The sequence below is a fragment of the Calidris pugnax genome, unplaced genomic scaffold, assembly GCF_001431845.1.
Source record: "Calidris pugnax isolate Ruff unplaced genomic scaffold, ASM143184v1 scaffold102, whole genome shotgun sequence".
Lineage (NCBI taxonomy): Eukaryota > Metazoa > Chordata > Aves > Charadriiformes > Scolopacidae > Calidris > Calidris pugnax.
This window is the reverse complement of record NW_015090846.1, coordinates 4,957,798-4,980,430: the sequence shown is the minus strand read 5'-3', so window position 1 is coordinate 4,980,430 and position 22,633 is coordinate 4,957,798. Positions and strand designations below refer to the sequence as shown.

At 50.2% G+C, this 22,633-nt stretch overlaps 1 protein-coding gene across 1 annotated transcript in view; it reads right to left on the bottom strand.

The window, feature by feature from the left end:
- Positions 1 to 19,091, bottom strand: part of LOC106888459 (carboxyl-terminal PDZ ligand of neuronal nitric oxide synthase protein-like) — a 36,635-nt gene extending 17,544 nt beyond the window's left edge. The window contains exons 1-2 of the mRNA XM_014942702.1: positions 18,893 to 19,091; positions 15,328 to 15,399 (exon numbers count right to left, since the gene is read on the bottom strand). Of these exons, the coding sequence (XP_014798188.1) occupies positions 15,328 to 15,399; positions 18,893 to 18,997 (177 nt within the window). The 5' untranslated portion in view covers positions 18,998 to 19,091. The remainder of the gene's footprint in view (positions 1 to 15,327; positions 15,400 to 18,892) is intronic.
- Between the last annotated feature and the right edge of the window lie 3,542 nt (positions 19,092 to 22,633).

Sequence of the window (22,633 nt, the reverse complement as noted above, 5' to 3'; positions counted from 1 at the left end):
CACCTGGTCCAATCCCTCTGCTCAAGGAGGGTCACCTACAGCCTGTTGCCCAGGACCATGCCCAGATGGCTCTCGATATCTCCAAGGATGGAGACTTCACAACCTCCCTGGGCAATGCATATCAGCGTATGTTTTGCTAATAATCCAGTACAAAGCATTTTGCTAACTTACCAAAACTCTTTTTTTTTTTTTTTTTCTCATTTAAATTAGCTCCTTCCACCGTCCAACAAATTCTCTGTAGATACTGCAGCCTGTTCCCCACACAGGGAACCCGAGCTATCATGGGTTTTGGGGTGTCCCTGGAGGGGCAGCAAGGAAATGTGCCCACAGTTCACCCAGGATTTATTTATTTATTCTGAGTTCTGCACTTCGGCAGAGCCAGGCAGGACTTGGGTTTCTCCAATGCAGCAGGTTTGTGCTCCAGCCCCGGAGCTGGGGTGCTGGGATGTGGGTTTGTGGGAGCAACCATCTGTGGTGCTTCTGCCCCGGACCTTGGGTCAGGGCCCACCCCTGGCTGGAGGCTTTGGTCGGACCAGCAACCCCCTTCCCTCCTTCTCCAACACTCCTTGGGAGATACCGGTCAAGGGCTGAGTTTACAAGTTTGAGTGTAACCCCTCTGTCCCCATCCTAATCTGAGTGCCACCTCTGGCGAGTGCCATCGTGTCCTCATCCCTCTTAGCATCACCCATGGGGTTCAGGACCCCAGTGATCACCCACCAGAAGGTCCCACCACGCTCTCCTCCCCAGGACTCCCGTGCATCGGTCCTTTCCTGCCTGGCAGTTGGTGCAGATAAACCCCCAGGAGATGTGGGCAGCAGGAGAAGGGTAACCAGCACAGCGTGCTGTCCTTGGGGAGCTCCATATGCTCCTTCCCCAGGACCTCACCTAAACCACAGGCTGTGGCCACACAACCCACCCAGCAATGCCGGCGTCCCCAGCCACAGCCTGAGCTGCAGGGAGCTGCTTACAGATTAAGCTTCAATTAGCCTTGGCAAGAAAAGCCCCACGGGATGGACTAGCCACAGATGATTTATTGATGGGATTACTGCAGCCGGCCTGGAGCCGGTGGATCTGCAGATGCTGCTCAGGTGCAGGAGCTGGGGACAACTTGTCGCATAGCTGAGAGGAAAGGATTAACAGGAAAATCCACTCTATCTGCTCAAAATCTCCCCAGCAGACCACATCTACAGTACATAAAATCATCTGCTTCCCTACACTGGCTTGGTCAAGGAGTGGGTAACTGGTCTTTCAGGGTGGGAAGTGGAAGCAGAGGTACTTGTAGATTCACCAAGGGGCAGTGGATGGACTTCAGGATTATGGAGTCCCAGCACTTGGCTCCAGCTGGAGAACAACCCTCCTGCTCCAGAGCCTCCCATCAAGCCCAGCTGCCTTGTTGGGACCATCTCTTGGTGAGCTGTGCTGACACCTCCAGCTCTCACTTTGGCCACTTCAGACTGACCAGCTGGTCCTGAGCAGCCTCACCTGGGGCTTCCACCCACACCCCACCCATGGGCTCAGGAGCTCCATTTAAGCCCAGTTCTGAGTGCCAGTATAATATTGTTGGTCTCCAGCTCAGCTACAGCCATGCCTGGCTGTTGACCCTGACATGCAGACTGACCTTCCAGCTTGGTCTTGGATCTGTCTCATCAGCATGGACCTACCTGATCATCTGGACTCTTGGTTGAACCTACCTACTACCTGGGTTCTGCTCTGCTCACCTGGCTCAGGTACGATGGGATGGGGTCCTGGCTAGCGAGGCCCCTGTCCTACCAGCCACGTTATTGACTGTTGGAGTCTCAGGCAGCCTTTAAGGATAGCTCAGTCTTTCCACCCAAAGGTGTGGTGGCGAAGGTAGAGGACACAGCTGGAGTTCAGAGGTTCCTCTGAGCCAGCCAAAGGGATGGGCAGCAAAGAGTGGCCACAGCTATGCCCATGGGGGAGAGCAGGGCTCCTGCAGGTGATGGGAGCCAGTGGGCAGACAAGGACCAGCAGTGGCTCTTTAATGAGTCTCTTCCACCTCTGAAAACGGGCAGGCTGTTCTGGAACAAAGCTGCTTTGCCTGCTTTTAAAACAGGGAGGGATAAAAGCAGCCTTTTCATGGCCTCCTCCCCGCTAAAGAGATATTGCGATACCGCTGAGCTCCATCCCAAGGGGCACAGGCAGCCCCGCGGCCCAGCGCAAGGTGACATCATCTGGCCTTTGGTGCCTCTCTGACAAAAGCACCATTGTGTGACTGTCACTTCCAGGAACCCCCTGCTGTCCCCAGGTTTAATAGGGAGCTTTCCCACACGCAGCCCCTCAGCCCTTGTCTTGCCAGGGCAGGCCAACCCCAGCTCACAGGGAAGCTGGGTCCCATTTTCCTCTCTACCTCTATTCACTTCGTAGGAGAAAACAAATTACCTTCCCCATCCGCAGTGCTTGGGATGATTAATTAGCTTCAGTAATGAAGTAGTGTCTTGGGACCCCCACCCCAGTAGAGTCTCATGTACCAGGCACTCGGTGCGCAGGAACATGAAAATGGTCCCTTACCTCAAAGACCTGCTAGATTACTGCAGATAAAAAGTGCTAATTTCATTAGAAGCAGGTCATATTCACCTGAAATAACCCTCAGAAGTGAAACTGCAATTATACACTGCAAAACCTTCAAGTAATTCGGTATTTCCCTATAAACATCAGTGTCAAAAGGCCCTGCAGAGAAGGTCTTGTTTTTGTACACCTGATGTTTCATATTCTAGTTGCCCTCCAGTCTGGTATGTAGGACATGAGGCAAGTTAGGAGATTAACTTTTATTTTTTTAAATCTTGTTCATCAATGCTCAAACAACAAAGCTGAGAAGAGCAGGAGCCAGGACACTGCAGGAGGCTCCGAGCTCCAGGAAAAAGCCTCCCTCTGTGGCTGTGGGAAGGTAACGGAGCACTTTGTGTGTCCGTTTCTCCTCCACAAAGCAAGGATGCTCATTTTCTACATCATTCACTCAGCTGTTCTGGTTACAGCTGGTCCCCTGCTAAGTGACAGCCACCCAGCACCTACCCAGCAGGGCTGGGCCACCAGATATAGCTCCTACAAAGCCAGGAGCAGGCCTCTAAATAATGCAATACTTCCTTCCCTCTGTGTTTATGCAACGCTGCTATTTTAGCACAGGTAGTCCATCCAGGAGGAAGGCAAACAGGAGGTGAAGGCAGCTGGAGGAGCCATGCACCCTGTGTGGGGATGGAGAGAAGGGTTGGTGCCCAAGGCTCTGTACACACAGGTGAGGTTTGGGTGTAGAAGACAGAGGAGAGAAGGTCCATGTGTTAAACTGGTAATTAAGTCAACCCAGTTTCTGCTCCCAACAGGTCAGGAGTGACCTGTGGTGGTTCTCCACCTCCAGCACCCATGGCTGCCCCACAGCCAGGAGAAACCCTGTGGCTGCAGCCCCCTCCTTAAAGCCTCTGACTTCAGGATGCGGGGGACTGTGATGCTGAGCACATCCACCCCGGGACAGATACTTATCCAAAGGAGAAGGAGGAATCTAGTTTGCTGTTGAGAATCTGGAGAAGCTGCATCTGCATGACTAACACCCGCTTTTGGTAAATGCTGCGGGGAGGGACCATCTCCTGGCTTCTAAACTTGCTATCGCACACCATCTGCATGTTGGGTGCCATCTTCCAGCTCTGTGTCTTGTAGTTTCTCCTACAGAGATTAGCATTTTCTTCACGTATCTACAGCAGAGGTAGGGAGCTGGACTTGGCACCTCTATCTTTGAGGAAGCAGAATCGGAGCTAGAGTGAAGACTTGATCTCCATTTGCATTCAGAAGCAGCACTTGATTACAAACTAGGCCAGAATGAGAACGGGAGGGATGCTGAGCTGACTGGCGTGCTGCGGTGTGCAGACCAGGTTCCATGCCTCATTAGCGAGGTGTAATCAGGCTCCCCTCTCTCTCACGGCTCTTTGTTAGCTCAAGCCCTGGGTGCAGCCCTGAGTCACTTCTCGATGCCAGCAACTCTCATGAGCAGCCTTGCTATGAACTGCCCTGAGACAGGCAGGGACTGAAATAACCTGCTTTATTCCCAGGCAAGGAGGCTTTTTCTGTGTAGCTGTTAATACTATTGATCTCCCAACAGTTCCACTTGAGAAAACATTTCTTACAGAAAGCCCGGTGACTTATAGTCGGCCTCCAAGCGCCGCACAAAAAGGATGTGTCTGAGAGCACCAACAGTACGGCAATTCCAGCCAGGAACAGGCCATTGAGCTTGGGGGGGGTCAGTCGCCCCGGGGCCACCGGCACTGTGCTTCCAAGGTCTATTCGCACAGACTTGGCGTGTGGTGCTGAAGGATCCTGCCTCTTTAGAAAAACCAGCAGAGTCAGGGCCTGTATTGAGATGCAGCTCTTAAGAGGGATTTTTCTAAAGCACACAATTCCCAATTCCCACTGAGTTCAGAAGGGATCTCGGTTCTTCTGAACAACACGCGGGGCACAAACGCCACCTGAGATCTGCCCAGGAGCTCCTGTATCATGTGTGTTTCTGGAATACAGCAAAGGCAGGAGGGAGCTCACCCCTCTCCTGCTCCTGAGGGAGCTCACCTCTCCTGGGTACACCCAGGGACCACCCAGAGGTGAAGGTGGCATCCCGCTTCTTGCCAAGCGGGCCCTGGTTAGAAACTACTGAATGTTAATAAAATGCCAACAGGTCATGGTAACCCTTCTCTGTGGCAAACTCTAAAGGAAGGTCTCTGGGTTCTCCTCATATTGCCCATAAAATCTTACTCAAATTTGGAAACAAGACTGTTACTGTAAGAGAAAGAAAATTCAGTACTAATTGTGTCATCTCCAAAACTCCAGAAGATGAAGCAGTTCAAGGACGCCGATAGCCTCAGGGGAGCCACTGAGGTTAGTGACTCGTGATGAGAGAAACAGCCTGTGTTTAGATAGTGGGAATTACGGACAAAGATGGTCTTATGGTATCAGTATTTATTGCCGCAGAGGTCTTGTCATCAAAACTGTATCAAAAGCAGCTTCAAAGAGTGGGAACCCATCTGGGTGTCCCCAGTTTGCACTGCAAATAGAGCTATGACACGCCGTTGTCCCCCGGCTCAGTTCATTGCCCTCCTCGGGGCTGATGCTCAGGTCCTTTTCCCTGACACCTCCTCTGCTCCCCTGTGCTGTTCCCATGTCCCTGGGCTGGCGGTGGTGGCAGCAGCTCGGTGTGAAGCTGTGGACATTAATGCATCCTGCACTGCTCACACACAGGTCGATGATTAACCACAAATGGCGTTCCCTGCCCCAGCTCACAGCTTCTCCTGCCCTTGGCTTGGATGCAAGAAAGCAAGACGAGTGGGAGACTGGCATTGCCCTGGGCGGGCAACAACATGAATACATGAAAATGTGTTTGGGCTGGAGGTTTAGGTTCTGTAATCATTAACGGCAGGAACATGGGCTGCAGCGGGACTGAACCGGTCCACGATGGCTTGGGATCACTGAACCTTGGTGCTTCATGAACTGTATGGGACAGCCAGAGATGGCAGATACCAGCATTTGGGCCAGTTCTATCAAAGGACCCACGTGCCTGAAGAGTAACTGAGAGCCTTACACCCTCCTGGAGCTGGCTGTAAATGCCTGGTCCTCCATCACACTGCAGCTAGTCTTAACAGCTCCCATTGCTCTTCTTCCCGTGACAAAAATAATCAGAAATCTTCACAGAAAGGAAGAAGTCTGCGTAGAAAACAAGCCCTGGAGCTCAGAGGGTTTGGTGGGACTCCTGGGGGTACAATGGAGCTGGCTGTACCAAGAGCAGGGCCACCGGGGGCCCTGGCCTGGGACTGCTCTCAGCAACCCAAGAGGTCACACCTCCCTCCATCAGCCCCACCACCACTCTGCAGCAGCAGAGTGACAGAAGGATGGAGGGAGGGGGAAGTGACTCATGTGTCCTGAAAACAGTCAGGTGGCTGCCAATTAGTCCAAATAACCCATCTGGCCCAGGGAAAGGCCGTTTAGAAAATGTCTAATCACGGGAAAGAAAGAAAATCATTCCATAATGCCTTTGAAAAATCCCTGCTTCCTCACTGAAGTATCCCTCACCCCAGGGACCCAGTGTTCCTGTTTGAGGTAAAACAGAACTAACTTTCTGTTCTGTAATTTTACATCTTAGCTGGGCCTCTTCTAACTTGCTGAAATCAACAGCATATTGTGCAGAAAACTCTTCGTTCTCAGCGCGATAAGGCCTATGCTTGCATTTCATGCCAAGGATTGGTTTGCAGAGAGGCTCTGGCTTATTGCTGTAACAATCCAGGTCAGCTCCTTTTGTTATTTGCCCGGTTGGAGGGTGGGAAATGGAAAAGTGCAGAGGGTCCCACCTGCGGGGAGGAGGGGACAGGAGAGGGGACCCCAAACTGACCAACAGGGGATTCCATCCCATCTGCCCCAGGCTCAGGATAAAAGCTGAGGGATCAAAGTGTCAGCTCTTTCTTCAATGGCTGATGTTCACTGCCCTGTCTATTTGTCTGCCTTTGATCCCAATCCATGTGTTCCTGATGCCAGAGCTGGAACCCAGTTCCCATCCAACGCTGAGTCCAGTCTGGGTCTCTGCCCCACCAAAGGCACTTCCCACCACGGGCACCCCCAGCTCCTGTGCCCCTTGCCCATCCAGCTGTCACTCAGAATAAGGCACCTCCTCGTTAACGAGCTAATCCAATCTGCTCGCTACTGCTCTGGTTGCCATCTCAATTCCATTTTTTCAGACACCCATAAAGAAGCAGCTTTGAGTCGTGGCTGATGGTTCTACACCAGAATGTAATTTGAAAGCCATTATATTTCATCTCTGTAATACTCTACAGCCAGTTACATAATTGTTGAAAAAGCTACTTTATTTCAAACCAGATAAAAGCTTTGCAGAGATCTCATACACTGATATTTTAGCTAGTGAAATCAAATGCTTCACTAATATGATGATAATACTGTTAAAGCCACTTTATTTTACAATTAAAAGGTACGTGCCTTATTGCCAAGATTTAGCAAAAAGCTTTGTCTTGTTCTATTTGGTATTAACATTCTGATTTAGCTTTTATCTGTTTAACTGCTGCTTTTATTAGCCTTCAACTAAACCCCAATCCATCATGACTCTTACGCAAAACAATATCAACATGCCTCGCTGGTTCCACCCCCTCGTTGGAGAAGCCACCCAGTTCCCAGCACTCTGAGGAAGGCATTAAAAGGTCGCCGTTGCTTAGAGATGACACATTTCACTGACTGATCCCTCCATCCATCTGTTATCAGTCATACCGAGCGCATTCTGAACAGGGTATGAGATCTGAAGGGTTTATAATCACCAGTCACTTCTCAACAACGAGGTCATAGCGTGTGGCTACTGCAAGAGCTCTAAGCCGTAGCCTGCACTAACAGTTAGACTGGTCCCCCCCTCATTTCAGCTCACAAGTTAAGTGAGCAGAAGATAACTAAGCGTTATCCTCCAGCAAGAAGTCCAGAGGTGCTTTAGGGTTGGAGATGAGCAGGGTGGAAACCTGCAGGAGGTTGCAAGACAGTGGGGTGTCCCGACAGCACGGTGAGACATCCCCGTGCAGAAGGCTGGATTCTCATGGTATCTCAGAGGTGTTTGTTCCTCCCCTCCCACTCAGGAGGCACAAGGCGAGCGCAGTCAGTTCTCCACCACGGCTACACAACGCTGCCTGGAAACACTGCGCACGACACCGCTGCAAAAACAGCTCGTTAAGAGCTGCTTTCCTTTGCGTTAGGATAAGACGAAGAGCAGAAACTGGATAAAACAAGCTTGGGTTAGTCTGAGACCTGGCAGGCTCAATTCTGCTAGAAAAGCAGCTTCCACAATTTTAAAGCCATTTCTTAAGTTCAAGAAAATTAAATTTTCTGTAAGGGTATTAAAGCAACATATCCATGGAGCTTGCCACTTGAGCTTGCCAAGGTGACCATGGGCTGGAGAACACATGTAGGGAGGCCCAAAGAGCTACACCTGCATCCCCCATCCTCCTAACCCCAGCCTTCCCCCTTCCTCAGGTCTCCATGGCAAGGGACCACCTGGAGATACAGTCCCACCTGGTGTTTGGGCTAATTAGGGCTGCAGGGCACCCTGGGAAAGACAGAGGCTGTAAAACCCAGTGTCAGGGTAGGAAGCCTTTCCTAGAGGAGGGGTGGGAGCAGGGTAAGGTGCAGTGGTTGGGAGGTGGTGGCTCTACATCTCTACCTTTTGCAAGAGGAGACTCTGTGGTCTCAAGCTGAGGCCACTCGTTTTGCCTGGAGAAATGGATTTTTACCAGATCTTCTGCCAGAGGGCTCACCTCCTTCCTCCACATCCTGGCAGTGCCCGTGCTGCAGAAAGGTAAGACCTGTAATGTGACTGTCATCTCCTAATGTAAGGTGGCTTCACCTCTCAAGGGCACCTCTGTCAGGTCTGTTATCTTCTTAAAGACCAACAAACAGACTGTGAAAACCCAACTCAGGTGCCATTTGCAGTGTGGAACAGTAAAATGCTTTTCAGTAGAGTAGGACACTGAATAACAGTAGTTTCAGTACTGTCTGCCTTTGTTAAACCCACTAATTAGTCCTCCAGCATGGAAGAGGGTGAAAAACCTGGTAAGGGGGATGGAGTGGTGAAGGCTCCAGCAAAGGAGTAATAGGCAGGGATGCAAATTGCACTGTATCATGAAAATGGGCCAATGTGTGTGTTTGGGGACTCCAGAGACACTGCAGAGCTGCTGCCTAGATGCTAATTAGAGCGTTCAGGTCCAAGGGTCTCTGTCCCCACCTCTAGATCTCCTCCTCTTGGGTAGGAGGAGGTAAGAGGCTCCCTGGCATGGTCAGGTAGGACCCTCAGAGCATGCTGCAGGACTTCTCTGCCTCCTGGGAAGCCCAGCCTGATCCCCATCCCTGTGCAGGAGACTCTGCTAGAGCTGCAACAAATAGAGGAAAACAAACTAATGAGGCATTAGGGCTAAACTTAGATGCAATTAACACTTAATTACCATCCTGACAACACTTGCTGTATTTTGCCAGGGCCTGGAAAGGTAAAACCAATTAGCTTAATCTTGTGTGGTAGAAACCTTAAACTGCCTCAGATGCCTGTCATGGATGGGACCCTGGGAGTAACTGGTGTTTCTGGGACAGTGGTGCCTGGAGCTGGGCAGCCCCACAGATGCTTGGGGACGAGAAGGGCAAGGATGCCTGGGGTCAAGTCATCCCCTCTGCTCTCCATGCCCTCGTGCCAACCTCAGCATTCTCAGCCTGCCTGTCTGAGGGACTGCTCTTCTCTGTGCCCGTGGCTTTGTCGTGCTGCTGGTTGTCTCCCTTAACAAAGCAGATGGCAGGGAAGGGTGCAGGCAAAGGTGTGCGGGCTGCTGGACAGGGAGACAGAAGTACAGAACGATCCAGGGAGTAGGGAGAGGATGCAAAGCCATCCATGATCGCCTGTCAATCTCCCTCCAAGTCACTACTGCAAGTTCCCTAGGGTGTTTTTTTGTGTGTGGTAGACTTGTGGGCTGTGTTGAGGAAGACTGACTATAGTCTGATTGTGTACTGCTTGTGTGAAACTGCAGGAGCCCTTCTCAGGCCCCTGCTTCAAGACGAGCCAAAACTGACACCAGACTTTCTGCAAAAGGTGTTGGAGCAAGTTTGTACATGCTCAGGTATACTTGGTTTGGATACCTAAACCCACGGCTCTTGCCTGGAGGCTACAGGCTCTGTCTAAATGTGTATCAGTGTAAGCAACCCTTGTGTGTTTCTCCAGGGAAGCAGGGAAGGTATCCTAGGAAAAAGATGCTCTCTTGGAGCGTACTTCAGGGTAAATACATTGCCCTTGTGTTGGGGAGAAGGAGGAAGAGAAATATACAGGCTTGGGGAAGCTTGTCTCTCTGAAGTCCTCCTCATCTTCCCATAAGATCTGCTGTCTGTCTGTCTGCTTGTCAGTGTAAATGTTGATTGGACCCATGACCTCAGCATGGGACTACCTTCTACAGTGCTGTTCCTCATGTGATCTAGTGAACGCCACTGTGTGATGACAATGTTTATTTAAAGAGTGAACTGACTTGGCCCAACCCTCCTGTCTGTAAAGTATCTAGTAAATGAGACTTGGGGACCAGAATAGAGCATCCCCCGCCACCACCGTGTACCATCAGCTGTGTCTTTAACTGGCTCAGGGTGTTACAGCAGTTTGGAGCAGACACACGAGGTGCTTGTATTTTACACTCTAACAGTGTGAGAACTGTCATCTGTTTTTCCTGCACCTTCCTGTAAATGAAAGGAAGGTGCGTGGCACCCTGAGAACTAAAGAAAGGTCCTCACCAGCAGCCTGAAGACAGCTGAAATATTTTAAGGTGTTAGGATTGTTTTCTTTCACAGCCCAGCTCATTAACTGAGCATTTGGGTGCTCTTCCAAAGAGGCTGAAAGGAAAAACCCTCCAGGAACTGCAGCAGAACAAACTCCCATCCAACAACAACAGATCCTGGCACGCAGCTCCAGAGGTCTGTACCAGGGCAAGGGCTCCAGCAGTTTGCAGTTCCCCATTTGAGTCTGGGCTTCAGCTGCAGCAGACCAAAAAACTTCATTATAGTGGGAGAGGCTGCAAAGACTAACCAAGAAATGCATCAGCTGGGAGTTCAGCTTCTATCTCTTTTTAGTACCGATCACAACTCCAGCAGAGATTAACACGAAGCTGGCAGGAGAAATTAGCTCCAAGCATAATAGCTCAGGAAGGGCTTACAGACAGAATATATCAGCAGAATCTATGCAGGCGTTATCTTGGTGAACTGCTCTTGTGTATTAAGAAGGCTGTCTGCCTGGGAAAATTGAAGGAACTGGGTTCTAGAAGAATCTCATGAACCAGTCTATGAAACGCCTCTACCTCTGAAATCTGCCACACAGAGACAAATTAAACGGAGGTGACTGAAGGCTGTCACCCTGCCCTCTGCCAGCCCTCCACCTGGTTCCTCCCCTTATGGAGCAAAAGCAGATAAGTGACATCCGTATTTGTTCCCAAACCATTGCAATTTCCAGCCTGGCATGGCTTTAAGCGTCCCAGCTATCAGACTGGGAGCTGCTGGGGCTGCACTGTAGCACTGTAACTTTTACTCATCCTGATTTAAACGGATGTCATGTCACGCTTCAACACTGCCAGTTGATATTTGACAGTGACTATGACTTCCAGGGTGGCTGGATGGCACTTCCTCACTAGAATAGCATGTGGAGAAATTGCAAAGTGCTGAGGCTCTGCTTAAGAGCTTGGGTGCAGCAAGAACCATCAGGATAAGAGGAAGGCTGAAGTGAGAACCCTGTACTCCTGCCAAGGAGAACTCGGGCATTTCTGATGTATCTTGCATCAAAATTGATAAATGTTTCTGCTTCTCTGACACACTGGCCTCTGGGGAAAAAGACTTCTCAATTAAATTAAGCCGAAGAAATATGGAGGTAACAGAAGAAACACATTAGTCTGGATGCCTGCCTCCTGTTTGTTCAGCCTGGTGCTTGGATGGGCACAGCACCAGTTGGCTGTTCCCTTAGGAAATGATTAAATAATCCAACATCTGGCTCCTTTCTGAGTGTTAATTTTGCTGAGGTCCAAGCTAGACCTTCCAAACAGACCTGAAATTTCTAGGCTTCGTAGAATCTTAAGTGCAAATTCCAGGGAAACCGACTTAGGCAAACCTTAAGGGAATTAAATGGAGTAACTTGGGGAATTGTGGCAGCAGGCTGTCTGTGGTGATGACAGGCTTTGACACTTACTCCTACCATGTCCTTGTACAACTCGCCACCCAAAATAGCAGCATTTTGCTAGGGCTGCTGACTGGCTGTGAAGTGCTGGACCGAGGGTAGCGCTGCTGGAGGAAGGTAACAGCTGACTGTTCCTCCTCTGGTCCCTGCGAGCTCTGTGGAAGCTGGGGAAGGGATGCAGGATGTGTTGCATGGGCTCCACATCTGTCCTCTTAACTTCACCGAGAGCCTTACCCGGCTAAGGGGAGAAATTGGCTATTCAGATGTTCACTAACAGGCAGAAGCAGTGTGCCTAGGGAAAGGGTGACCCCACTGAATCAGGGAGCTATTTGAGCCCTCGAGAAGGACTTTCACATACTTCACTTTGGCTGCCACTTGACTTCTGCTTAAAGAAAAATCTTGTATTGCACATAAGCTCCCTGGAGTGCTGAGGAGGCTCAGATATCTGCAGATGACTCCACTTCAGCAGAAAGGCAGCTCTGCCGGAATGCTGACTCCCAGTGCAGGAGCTGGAGCTGCCAGACGTGCAGCCCTGGCTGGCCTCGGGCAGCTGGAGATGGCAGATGTGGCATGTGGCTTCTCCCTGGGAGGTGGAGGAACAACCGCCCGCGCTGGGCGCTCGGAGCCAAGCAGGGAATTGGACTCATAAACAGCGACTTGACTTGCCCATCACAGCACAGGGTACTTCGTCAAGTAGCAAGCTAATTTCATCACCTCCCCTGCCAGGGCAAGAGGAGGTAGAGGGATTAGTTTGAACTCTGACAGTCGTATAATAACATGGCAGCCGTATGCAGCTAATAATCCACTGGGAGGATTAGCAAACTTAAAGTTGTCTAGCTCTGCATAATGGGAAGCTAAGAACAGCAGCTTCCCTGCTCTACCTATTGCATTTGCATTCCCTCCAGTGGAAGCATACAACATGATGAGACAAGGTTTTTCCAGTCTGTTATGAAATGGGAATCTAATGTGTGACTAATGGAGTATCGCTAGCAATTCTAGGAGCATCCATTCACTCGGGAATATGGGTTTAAGCTTTACTATGAGAGTGCACCTTAAATACCCACTGTAAAACAGCAGATTGAGATTTCGGCAGACTGATGTTAAGAGATGTCATTTGAGGCTCTCTGGGAGTGATGGTCCCTAAGCCTGTGAGCAGCCTGCTCTGCTAAGGCGTGGAGAAGGCCACTGAACTCCTCCCAGGTTCCCTGGCGTAATTCATATGCAACTGGTGAAAGATTGTACGAAAAACTGTATGAAACACAGGACAGTAAGATGCCAAGGAGTAGACTTGGCCACTGGAGTTGCTACTTTTCTTACCACCCTCTCTCTCTTCCCCCACTCTAAGGACAACTTGGAGTGTGAGGAAGCTCAAGGCTTTTTTTTTTTTTCCCCTGGGGCAAGCACTTTTAATCACGGACTGGAGACCAGAACCAGGCATAGTCGTAAGAAGGCAGTTTCAGAGCTTGTGTCAACTTACTAATGAGTAACTAGAGTAACCAGCTCTGTCAGAGCCTGGAAAAATACAGGGCTGGGACTCCTCATCCTCCTCCTCGGTCCCCTCCTGGAGCAGCAGAAGCCGTGAGTGAGAGCCTGCCCGTGCCATGGGCTGCCCTGTGCTCTGCTGGCTCCTCACCCCCTGCTCCAGCGATGGCTCCGGTGCCTCTCCCGTGTCGCAGGGCAGAGAGAGCTGCACAGGAAATGTTGTGCTGGGGCTTGTACCCTGAGACTTTTCCCTTCCGCTCCAGTGGAGAATCCCAGTGGAACACTGGCACGCACAAAGGATGAAAGCTCCAGCACAACGTGCCCCTGCCAGCGCTTGGCAAGGGCTGCGGGACCTTTCTCCCTCTTGCAGTGCAAACAGGCACTACCACTCACAATAAGATGGTCGCAAAATACTACTTTCCAGTGTCTTCCAGTGTCTCCTCCCAGTTGCAACTGGTGCCGCTGAGAGTTCATGGGAAAAAACTCCAGTATAGACAAGGCCTCTGCATGCAAATGAACGCTACATAAATAACCCCCATCTTTCCTCAGTTCCTAGGTTGTGTACTCTATGCACTAGAATTCTCTTCAAAGACCTCCCAGTTCATTCTTTATGCTCTAATTAAGGATCAGTGCCAATTAACTATCTTCAATAGAGGAGCATCTTCCGCTCAGCAGCCAGGAAGTGTCTGAATAAGATCCTGCTGTACAATACGCACATGAAAAGGGAAGCCCTCCCTTTTTGGAAAGGGTTTCCAAGCTTAAAACCCCGGTATAGAATACAGGATGCCTACTTTAAAAATATTGTGTGTTAAGATTAACTGATGGCATCCATGAATGCAGAGGGGCTTCTTATATGCCTCAGGTAGCACCCAAGCATGTTACTGCACCGCTGGGTCTCTGAGCTAGAAACCACCCTGGCAATAGCAGGTGTGAAAACAGAATGCCACGCTTTCTAGAAATTGCTATTGAAGTACTGTCTGTTTTTTCTTTCTTTTTTTTCAAAGATCAGCAGAAGTGCAGTGTCAAATCTGATATTGATTCAGATCAGAAATTCCCAATAGTTATGCCAGCATTAAAGTGCCCTCATAGTCCTCACCTATTGCCTTTGCTTCCTGTAGATGCTCACCTGTTCCATAAATAACCAGGCAATTTAGCCTGCTGCTGCTCCGTGTTCTGAGCAGAGCTGTGCTAATAGTCTGAGCAGGCAACGGCAGGGGAATGTCATTTCTGAGCTTGGCTGGAGATGAATACAGCAGCTCCCCAGCCAGTTACAGGCGAAGTTTAAAAAGCACTATTCTAAATGAAAATTAGATGGTTAAACACTGTGGGGGGAGGAGGGGAGAAATAGGATAATCCCTTCAAAGCTTTAAATGGAAGATTCTCAAACCTGCTTCAGCTGATGTGAGACACACGAACAGCCTCAGAATTAAGACCCCTGAAAAACTCCAGCCAGGCACAGCAGCTGCACTGTCTTTTGGGATAGATAGACTTGAACGGGTTACACACGAAGCAGATGTAAGTGAGCCACCCTGCTCATCACAGCTAAATCTGGTGGCCATTCACAGGCCGCTCTGAAGAATAATGGGCTTGAGGAGGAAGAAGGCAGACTTGCTGATGAGAAACAGGAACTGTAAAACTCTATTGGAGGAGGGGGGAAAGCAGCAAATTTTTCCACAAGCAGCAGAATCCACAAAGTCGGATGGGATTTACATCCATAACATCTCCCAGGCCACTGATATTTCTATCTATAATAACATAATGTATTTGCAACTGCCAATGAATTCAAGTGCTTTTGCAGAGCAGATTGTGTACATCTCATTTTTCACACACACACAAACCCAAATAGGCTAAATAAATCTTCTGGGTTCAAGGAGAATCCCCATACCTGCTCAGCAGAGACTAGGGGTTTATGTTTGGATTTTGCTTATTGATCCCTCTGCAAAGAGCAGGGGATGGGTCTATCATAATATGCCTTGGGAATTTCTGGAGAAGCTTGTTACAATCCTGATTGTGCTGAGATTTGAGCTCCAGATGGGAAGGATGGGGGGGAATGCAGAGCAGCGCACTACAACTAAGTCATTCCAGTGAATGTAACCTTTTATTCCGGGGGGGTTCAGCTCTTTTGAACTTACCCGAATCCTCCTCATGGCTGCCACAATCTCCACACGGCTGTTGGGCCTGGGTACGTCCAAGCTACCGATGTACTGAAAGACAGAACAGTGAGATGGCTGTAAAGTAATGCACAAGTTAATGGTGTTAGGCTTCTTCAAACAGCAGCTTTCATTAATTTAGTCCCTGCTTGGCTTGATTCTCTTGACCCAGGATGTGATAGGAATATCTGTTGTGGATAATATTATCAAAGTTAGGGAGAAGTTCATGGTTTCTAACATCGGGTATGAGCTTCTGACCTCATTCAGATTCCAGATGCGCCTTTACCCGTGCTTTGTGGAGCAGTGTCTGCTGCTAATCAAGTCCTGATCCCGTGGGTCTGAAAATGGGACTATCCATCCTTTGTCTTTCCTCACTACACCTGCTTTTAAAAGACTCACAGCTAAAAGCACGTTAAGAGTTGGAAAGTTGCCAGGACGTGCAGCAACTAGCTTTCCTGGAAAAGGTTCATGATTCTGCCCTAATTGTTGAGTTTGGACAACCCTTCCCTCTGGACACCGTCGTCTCTGCTTGGCTGGAGAATCCTGGTGAACCCACTCAAACCTGTGTCCTCCCCCAGCTGGTTTTAGCTGTGCTTACAGGACCTGCAGTCCCAAACAACCTGGCTGAGCTGGTGACAGTGACTGCCCTTGGCCCTGGGTGTCTGTTGGTTGCCTGTTCTCTCCTGTGTGAGGTCAGGATGCTGCTGACGCTGCGTGAGTTGTTAGGGGAGACCTACAGGCAGGTTACACTGGGTTGTGTCGCTCATGTGCCAAATCAGGCTGTGGTGGTCACCTGCTGCTGCATCCTGGGCAGTCACCTTGCATGTGGAGCAAAAGGCCATCAGTGCTGTGAAGCCGTGTGGCTCACAGCTCTGAGGAAAGGCTTGCAAGTCAAGGGCATGTTGGTGAGGGCAAGAAAAACACCATCTGAGCAAGAGGGTAATGGCAGCGTGGGCTGGTGCTGGGTGTGGGGGCTCTGGCAGAAGGGGAAGGTGCCGGGCTCAGCCCTGGCTGGTTCCCAGCAGGGTCTGTCGGGTCCATCCCCATCACACAGGTTAGCAGGGCACAGAGAATTTACAAAGCTTTGCTTCCCTCTCGAGCATTTGGCTCAGGAATTGAGTCTGTTTTTTGAGCACGTGGTTTCAAGTTGTGGTGATTTTTTGGAAGTTGTTCCCCTGCAGAGAGGGGAGGAGGAGAGGGGGCAGCTAAAGCCCCTGCAAACACTCAGGGTGATAATATACACGTGAACAGAGACAAAATACTTCCCCAAGAGCAGCCCTGTAGCTATCAGTGTTACTGACTAAGTTCTGGTTTTATTTCTCCACTGTAATGCTTGCGGCTTGCAATGGGTTTTATCTTGAAAAACTTCTATTTAATAGGGCTTTCAGAGATGAGCTGTCCTGGCTCAGTGCTCACTGCTCTTTCGCCTGCCTTGAAATAAACACCGCAAGCTATCTGAAAGGTCAGCTGGCTTTTCTGATGTTTCTGTAAATGTCTTTACAAAATGGCATTTTTTAAGAGCGGTTAAGTTCAGCTACAGCCTTTGGTAAACCACAAGTGAAACCGCTCGGACCGTGAGAGCTTGAGGGCAGCAGGGAAGGGAGCGATGGAGCCAGGATTTCCCTCTGCCCTGGTGGTGAGGGCACATCCCTATCTCTCCACATCTGGGGTCTCCGTGGTCTGCAGGCACCTCCTTCCCCGCTCTGCCGTGGCTGTCAGTGCAGTCACAGGTAATCCAGATTAATTCAGCGCAGCCAGCTGGCCTTTTGTCTGCGAACAACAGAGCTGCAGCGGGGAACAGGCCACGCTACCAAAGATAAATCAATAGGTGGGGGCAAGAGGAGGGCTGGTGGCTTCCGAGCCAGGAGAGATGCTCCCAAACTCCCTGCTTTGGCCTCGCTGCAGAGTTTGGGTACTCGTGCTCTCACGCGGAGCTGCAAAGCTGCACACAAACAGCCGCCTCTCCAGGAGCAGCTCCCAGCACCGACCTCCTGAAGTTTTGTCCCTGAAGATTATAGGGCAAGCAAGACAGTTTGGAACGTGGAGATTAGAGACTGAAGGTGGTCAGTAAGGATTGCCTGGTGTGAGACACCTGGCAGCCAGCTCCAGCCTTGTCATTGTCGGAGTCGCGGCCGACTGATGTGCCCACAACGAGCGTCCTAATTGGAAGAGACAGACTTTAGAGCAGAACTGAGCCAGCATGTTACTAAGGTAATGCAAACCCCATCTCAGATCCACACATCTTAGCAGCGTGTTATCCACTCCCTGAATAGCTCTGGGTGCCTGGAGCTGTCAATCTGAAGGAGCCCATTTCACTCAGTTAAAGGTACAGTTGCTTCACATCTTTTTAAAAAAAGAAATCAAAATAAGGATTTTTCTTCTCCTCTGCACAGTCTGCAGCATAGCAAATGTTAACTTAAAAAAAGAAATCAAAGATTAATTATTTTTCTCCCCAACGGAAGAGAGAGATTTTTAAAGTACATGATTAACTGTCTATTCAGATCCATCCTATATCCTGCTTAAATCTTACAGCTCTTTTAGCAGGAAAACCAAAATGCACAAAATCCGCATTTCAAAGCTTTATTTGAATCTATCTGCCCCTTCTTCCCAGCTCAGGAGACAGCAGGCGTGAATTCCATTTCTAATCTGTGTTAGGCCACCTGCAAAGAGGGGACGGGAACCCTACAGTTGCTCCAGCAAAAATGCAATTCTTCTTGTCAGCTGAATTATAAACCCCTTCCCTGCGCTGTCTACAGAATGCCAATTCCAACGGGAACGTCACTTTCTCAGAGCGATGCTGCTGCCAGACCGTTCTCCATGACCGATACGAAAAATTTGGGACAGTACTGGTATTTCTTCCCGATACCCGGAGACGGCACGCGTTTAACCGAGGAGCCTGCCTGCCCAGCTGCTCCTGCGGGGAGCAGGTCGGATGGAAGGAGGCACCGATGGGGTTTTAAGCAGCACGTTAACAAGTCTGCTGGTTTCCAGGGAAATCGAGAGCTGTCACCTCGCCGCAGCGGGGTCAGGGTCCTGCCCGGTGGGGGGACAGGACGGGCACCGGGTCCAGCAGGGACGTGCACATCCACCCGGCCCCGGTGTTGTCCAGAGGGATCTTCCCAGATCGGTTCCCAAACGAACCACGCGAGGTGGCTTCTAAGGACTAACGAGCTGAGAAAATACTAGGAGAAGAGCAAGGACCTGTTTGATTGTGATAATTGAACGTAAGGCTTTTATAATCTGTTGGTGTTTTCTTTAGACGCCCTCGCACCTGACACACCGGGGCACTCCGAGAGCCAAGAGGAGACGTGCCACAGCCCCGGCTGGAGGGGGCACGGGGAGCCCTGGCCTCCAGCTCTCGGTGCCACCGGGCCGGTGGCCAGCACATGCCCCAGTGTTGGCCACCAGCCGGGGGGACCCGAGGTCGGTCTGCAACAGGCGAAGGGGCCGCGGGGGGAGCCGCGGCCGGACCCCCCGGAGCCTGGAAGGGGCGAGGGGCTCTGAGAGGGGACCCCGCCGGGGCCGGGGCGGCGCGGCCGGGGCTCACCTTGGCCTGGAAGTGGATGCCGTGCTGAAAGGCCTCCTCGTTGTGCAGCGGGACGCGGGAGTCGCAGCCATCGTCCACCAGGTTGTACCGGTTCTTCACCGGCATGGCGGCGGGCGGGCGGCCGCCTCAGGCCGCGGCCCCCCCGGGCATCCCCGCCGGCAGCGCCCGGCCCCGCCGAGCCCCCCGGGGCGGGCAGGGGGACAGCGGGACGGGGCTGCCGGTGCCCGAGCCCGGCCGCGTTTTGAATGAGCGTCCACGGGTGCGAGCGGGGCCCCGGCCCCCGCCGCGGCGCCATTGGCCCCAAGTTGCCCCATGTGATGCGGCGGGAGCCCGCCCTGCCCGCGCCCGCCCCGCCTCGCCCGGCCCCGCCGCGCTCCCCGGGCCTGCCGGGGGAAGGCACCGCCTTCACGGGGCCGTGCCCGGCCGCCGCAGCGCCCGGCGCTCCCCCAGCGTCCGCCGCACCGGCTGCCGGAGCCTCGGGCCTGGTGGTGCCGGTGTGAGCCGGCCTGGGCCCCCTGGAAGGAGCAGAGCTCCGCCGGTCTGGAAGGGAGGTCCCACCTTGCCAAGTCTTCTCTGCGGGCTGGAGGAGAAGCACCTGAAGCGTGATGTTGATGTCTGGCTTGTGGAGGTTTTGTCATCCCACCTGTCTGGGGCTGGCCTGGCCTGATGGTGCCTTTTTTAATCCGTCACCTCCCAGGGCACAAAAATACCAAAATACAGTTCTCAGCTGTAAGCGGGTTGTGAGGAAGAGTCCCGAGCAGGTGTTGCGGCAGCGCGGTGCTCCTGGTGGCAGGTCTTACGGATGGTGTCTCATCTTAAATCAAACTGTTTGCTGTTTTGGATGGTGCAAGTCACACCGTGTCCCGTCAGCAGCACTCGCTCCACTTCCCATGTTAGAAAATCTAAAAAGATGGTGTACAGAATGGTAGGACGAGGGGGTATGGCTTTAAATTAAAAGAGGGAAGATTCAGACTAGATACACAAAAGAAATTTAGGCTAAGGGTGGTGAAATATTGCCCTGGTTCCCCAGAGAGGTGGTGGATGCCCCATCCCTGGAAACACTTGAGACCAGGTTGGACAGGGATTTGAGCAAGCAGGTCTGGTGGAGGTGTCCCTGCTCAAGGCAGGGGGTTGGACTAGATGGACCTTTAAAGGTCCCTTCCAATCCCAACTATTCTATGATTCTGTGACCTAGGACCTCACTGCAGCTCCCACAGGAAGACTGGAAAGCCAACACCATTATATATGTCCAATGTTAATGGGACTCGCAGCTCTGTTAGTAATTAGCACGTACCCCTGTCAGAATCCTGGGGCACAGTGGTGCCCACTGACTGACTCAATACATCCTGGTTCCCCAGAATTAATTTTTGAGTGATCAGTTATAACTTTTTGTCATACAAATAACTCCCCAGCAGGATATGTGGATGTTGTTGGACATCACTTTTTACGTGGTTTTCTCATTAGCAAGAGAGAAAATGTTGGCCATGGGCGGACAGCGCACAACTCCCTGTCTCCATCTCGGGAGCGTAATCATCCCCAGGTTCTTGGCATCTCTGAGGACTCCTAAGTCAGTGGGAAATGGGCAAGAGCCAAAAATCCAGAAACTTTATAATTAAGAGAGGGAGAAAGAGCCCAAAAAATTAATATTGGTTCATTGCCTGTGACCCTACATGTTCAAGTATTTTGTGGTATTAGCAGCTGGTTCTGGCACTGGTGCTGGGGTGGGCTTTGTGGTCAGCCTCCTGGCTTTGAGAAGTTCTTCAGTTTCCAGACAGGCTGTGTTTTTTTTTTTTTTTTTTTTTTTTTTCCCAAGTTATAACGTTGCATTACCTTCTTATTTAAATATTCACATGTTTATGCTAATCCCTCTAACTCACAATGGGTTTTGTTTCAGGTATGTAAATGCGTTAATTGGTTCCTGTCCAACATGCTACTCTAGATACACATCTCACCTGCACATTCATCAGTTTACTTCTTTGTTGGTGATTTTTTGTGTGGTGTTTATGCTGTTCTTTAGCGTGTACCTAGAATATTTCATGGAACTTTTCTTACCTTGTACGAATCTTGATTTCAAAAGTATCTGTTGACCTGGATGAATAACCTAGATTTTGTGTGCAGATGTCCCTGGACTGATTGAGCAAGACTCAGTCCTTTGGTTCTCCTAAGCCTGCAGAGGAGGAGATGCCACCCAGTCAGCCTCTGCTTGTGCTTCCTTTGATGCTAATGCCAGCAAAGCTCAACTAGTACGGGAAAAAAACCCCTACCACAGCCGCTACTGGTGAGTCTCTACATTGATTCTGCAATGCTGCATTTTAACTGAGGCGTGCATGAACCTGTCGTGGTGCTGAGCTGCTCAGAGTTCCTCCTCCTTACCCTCCCATCACCACAAGAACATTCCTATGTAAGTGGGAGTATATGGACTTCGCTTGGGATAGTTACTTTTTTTTTTAGTCTGATAGAAAGAATGAGATGAAATAACAATAGTGGTCTTTTTATTTCTGTCCTGGTGCTCTCCAGTATCCCGCAGATTATAAAATCCTTTGGGTAAAGGGATAGAAAAATCTCCTGGGAATCCTGGGAAAAATAAGGCAACTGTGATTTAATAAAGCTTACGGTGCCAGACTGTGTTAGATCACAATTGAATGGAGGTGTTTAATATTCCATGTTCATTAACTTCTGTGAACTTTTTGTGGGGCTTAGCTCTTCTAAGGTTAATGGTTTGGATCCGTGTTTAAGAACTGAGTTTGAAGGCTGCTAAACTTAAAAAGCTGTTAACTTTCTAGTTTGTTCGGCAAAGAAAATTCTTTGACTCCATTGCAAGTAAGAAAGCTGTATGCCCTTTTATTCTGGATAATAAAACCAGGCAAATATGTAGAATTAAACACTTACACAAGACATCGTCACGGATTTAGTCTAAACAAACCCCTACTAGCATTACCCCTTCTCGACGCCAACAGTTCGCCAAACTTCATAGTGGGTGTTTGCATCAGATGGAGGCACTGAGCTGGTTATTCCTTTGATGTGCAAAGCACACACAGAAAGTCCCATTTCTCTGAACACAGTAGGAGTGAAGCACCAACGACAGTTTCTTGGCTCGTAGCTTCAAGTTTTTTTGCAGAGAACAGGTTTCTATCAGCTTTCTTTTCCAGGCACAGGCTACCAATATTTCTTTCCTCCTTTTTCTCTCACGTGGATGCACATTTCTGAGTTGGCATTTATTCTGTGTGGAAATCTCTCTTCCTACATAGCTTGGTTTTTTGAAGAGACCTCAAATGTGGTGTAAATCGAGTAGTGGGTATTATATGCAGGGTGTTCTTTAATCACTTTGTCCGTTGGTGTGCAGGGAAGGTTGCTGTTGCTCCCGCCTGATCCTGTCAGGTTCCTTCCAAGCCCACCTTCACGGGCACAGGAATTCCAGCAGCACTGCACGCTTTCCAGTGACACCTGGACTTGATGCCAAGGAATTTTCCTTCCTTCTGCGAATGATTTTAAGCACGTATTTCTGCACAGCAGAGCTGCAAAGATGTTAAATGATAAATAAGATGTGACACAGCAGGAACAACCAGACAGACACCCAGCAATGGCAGACAGAACCTCTGTTACAGGAAATCACTTCAGTATCGTACCAGTAAGATCTGGGAGATCTGGGCATGTTTACTGCCTTAGCAGATCTGGTTGTGTCGTGCAACTTTATCAGCATTATTAATACCTGTTTGTGCTGGTGCAGTTTTTAGAGCAAGG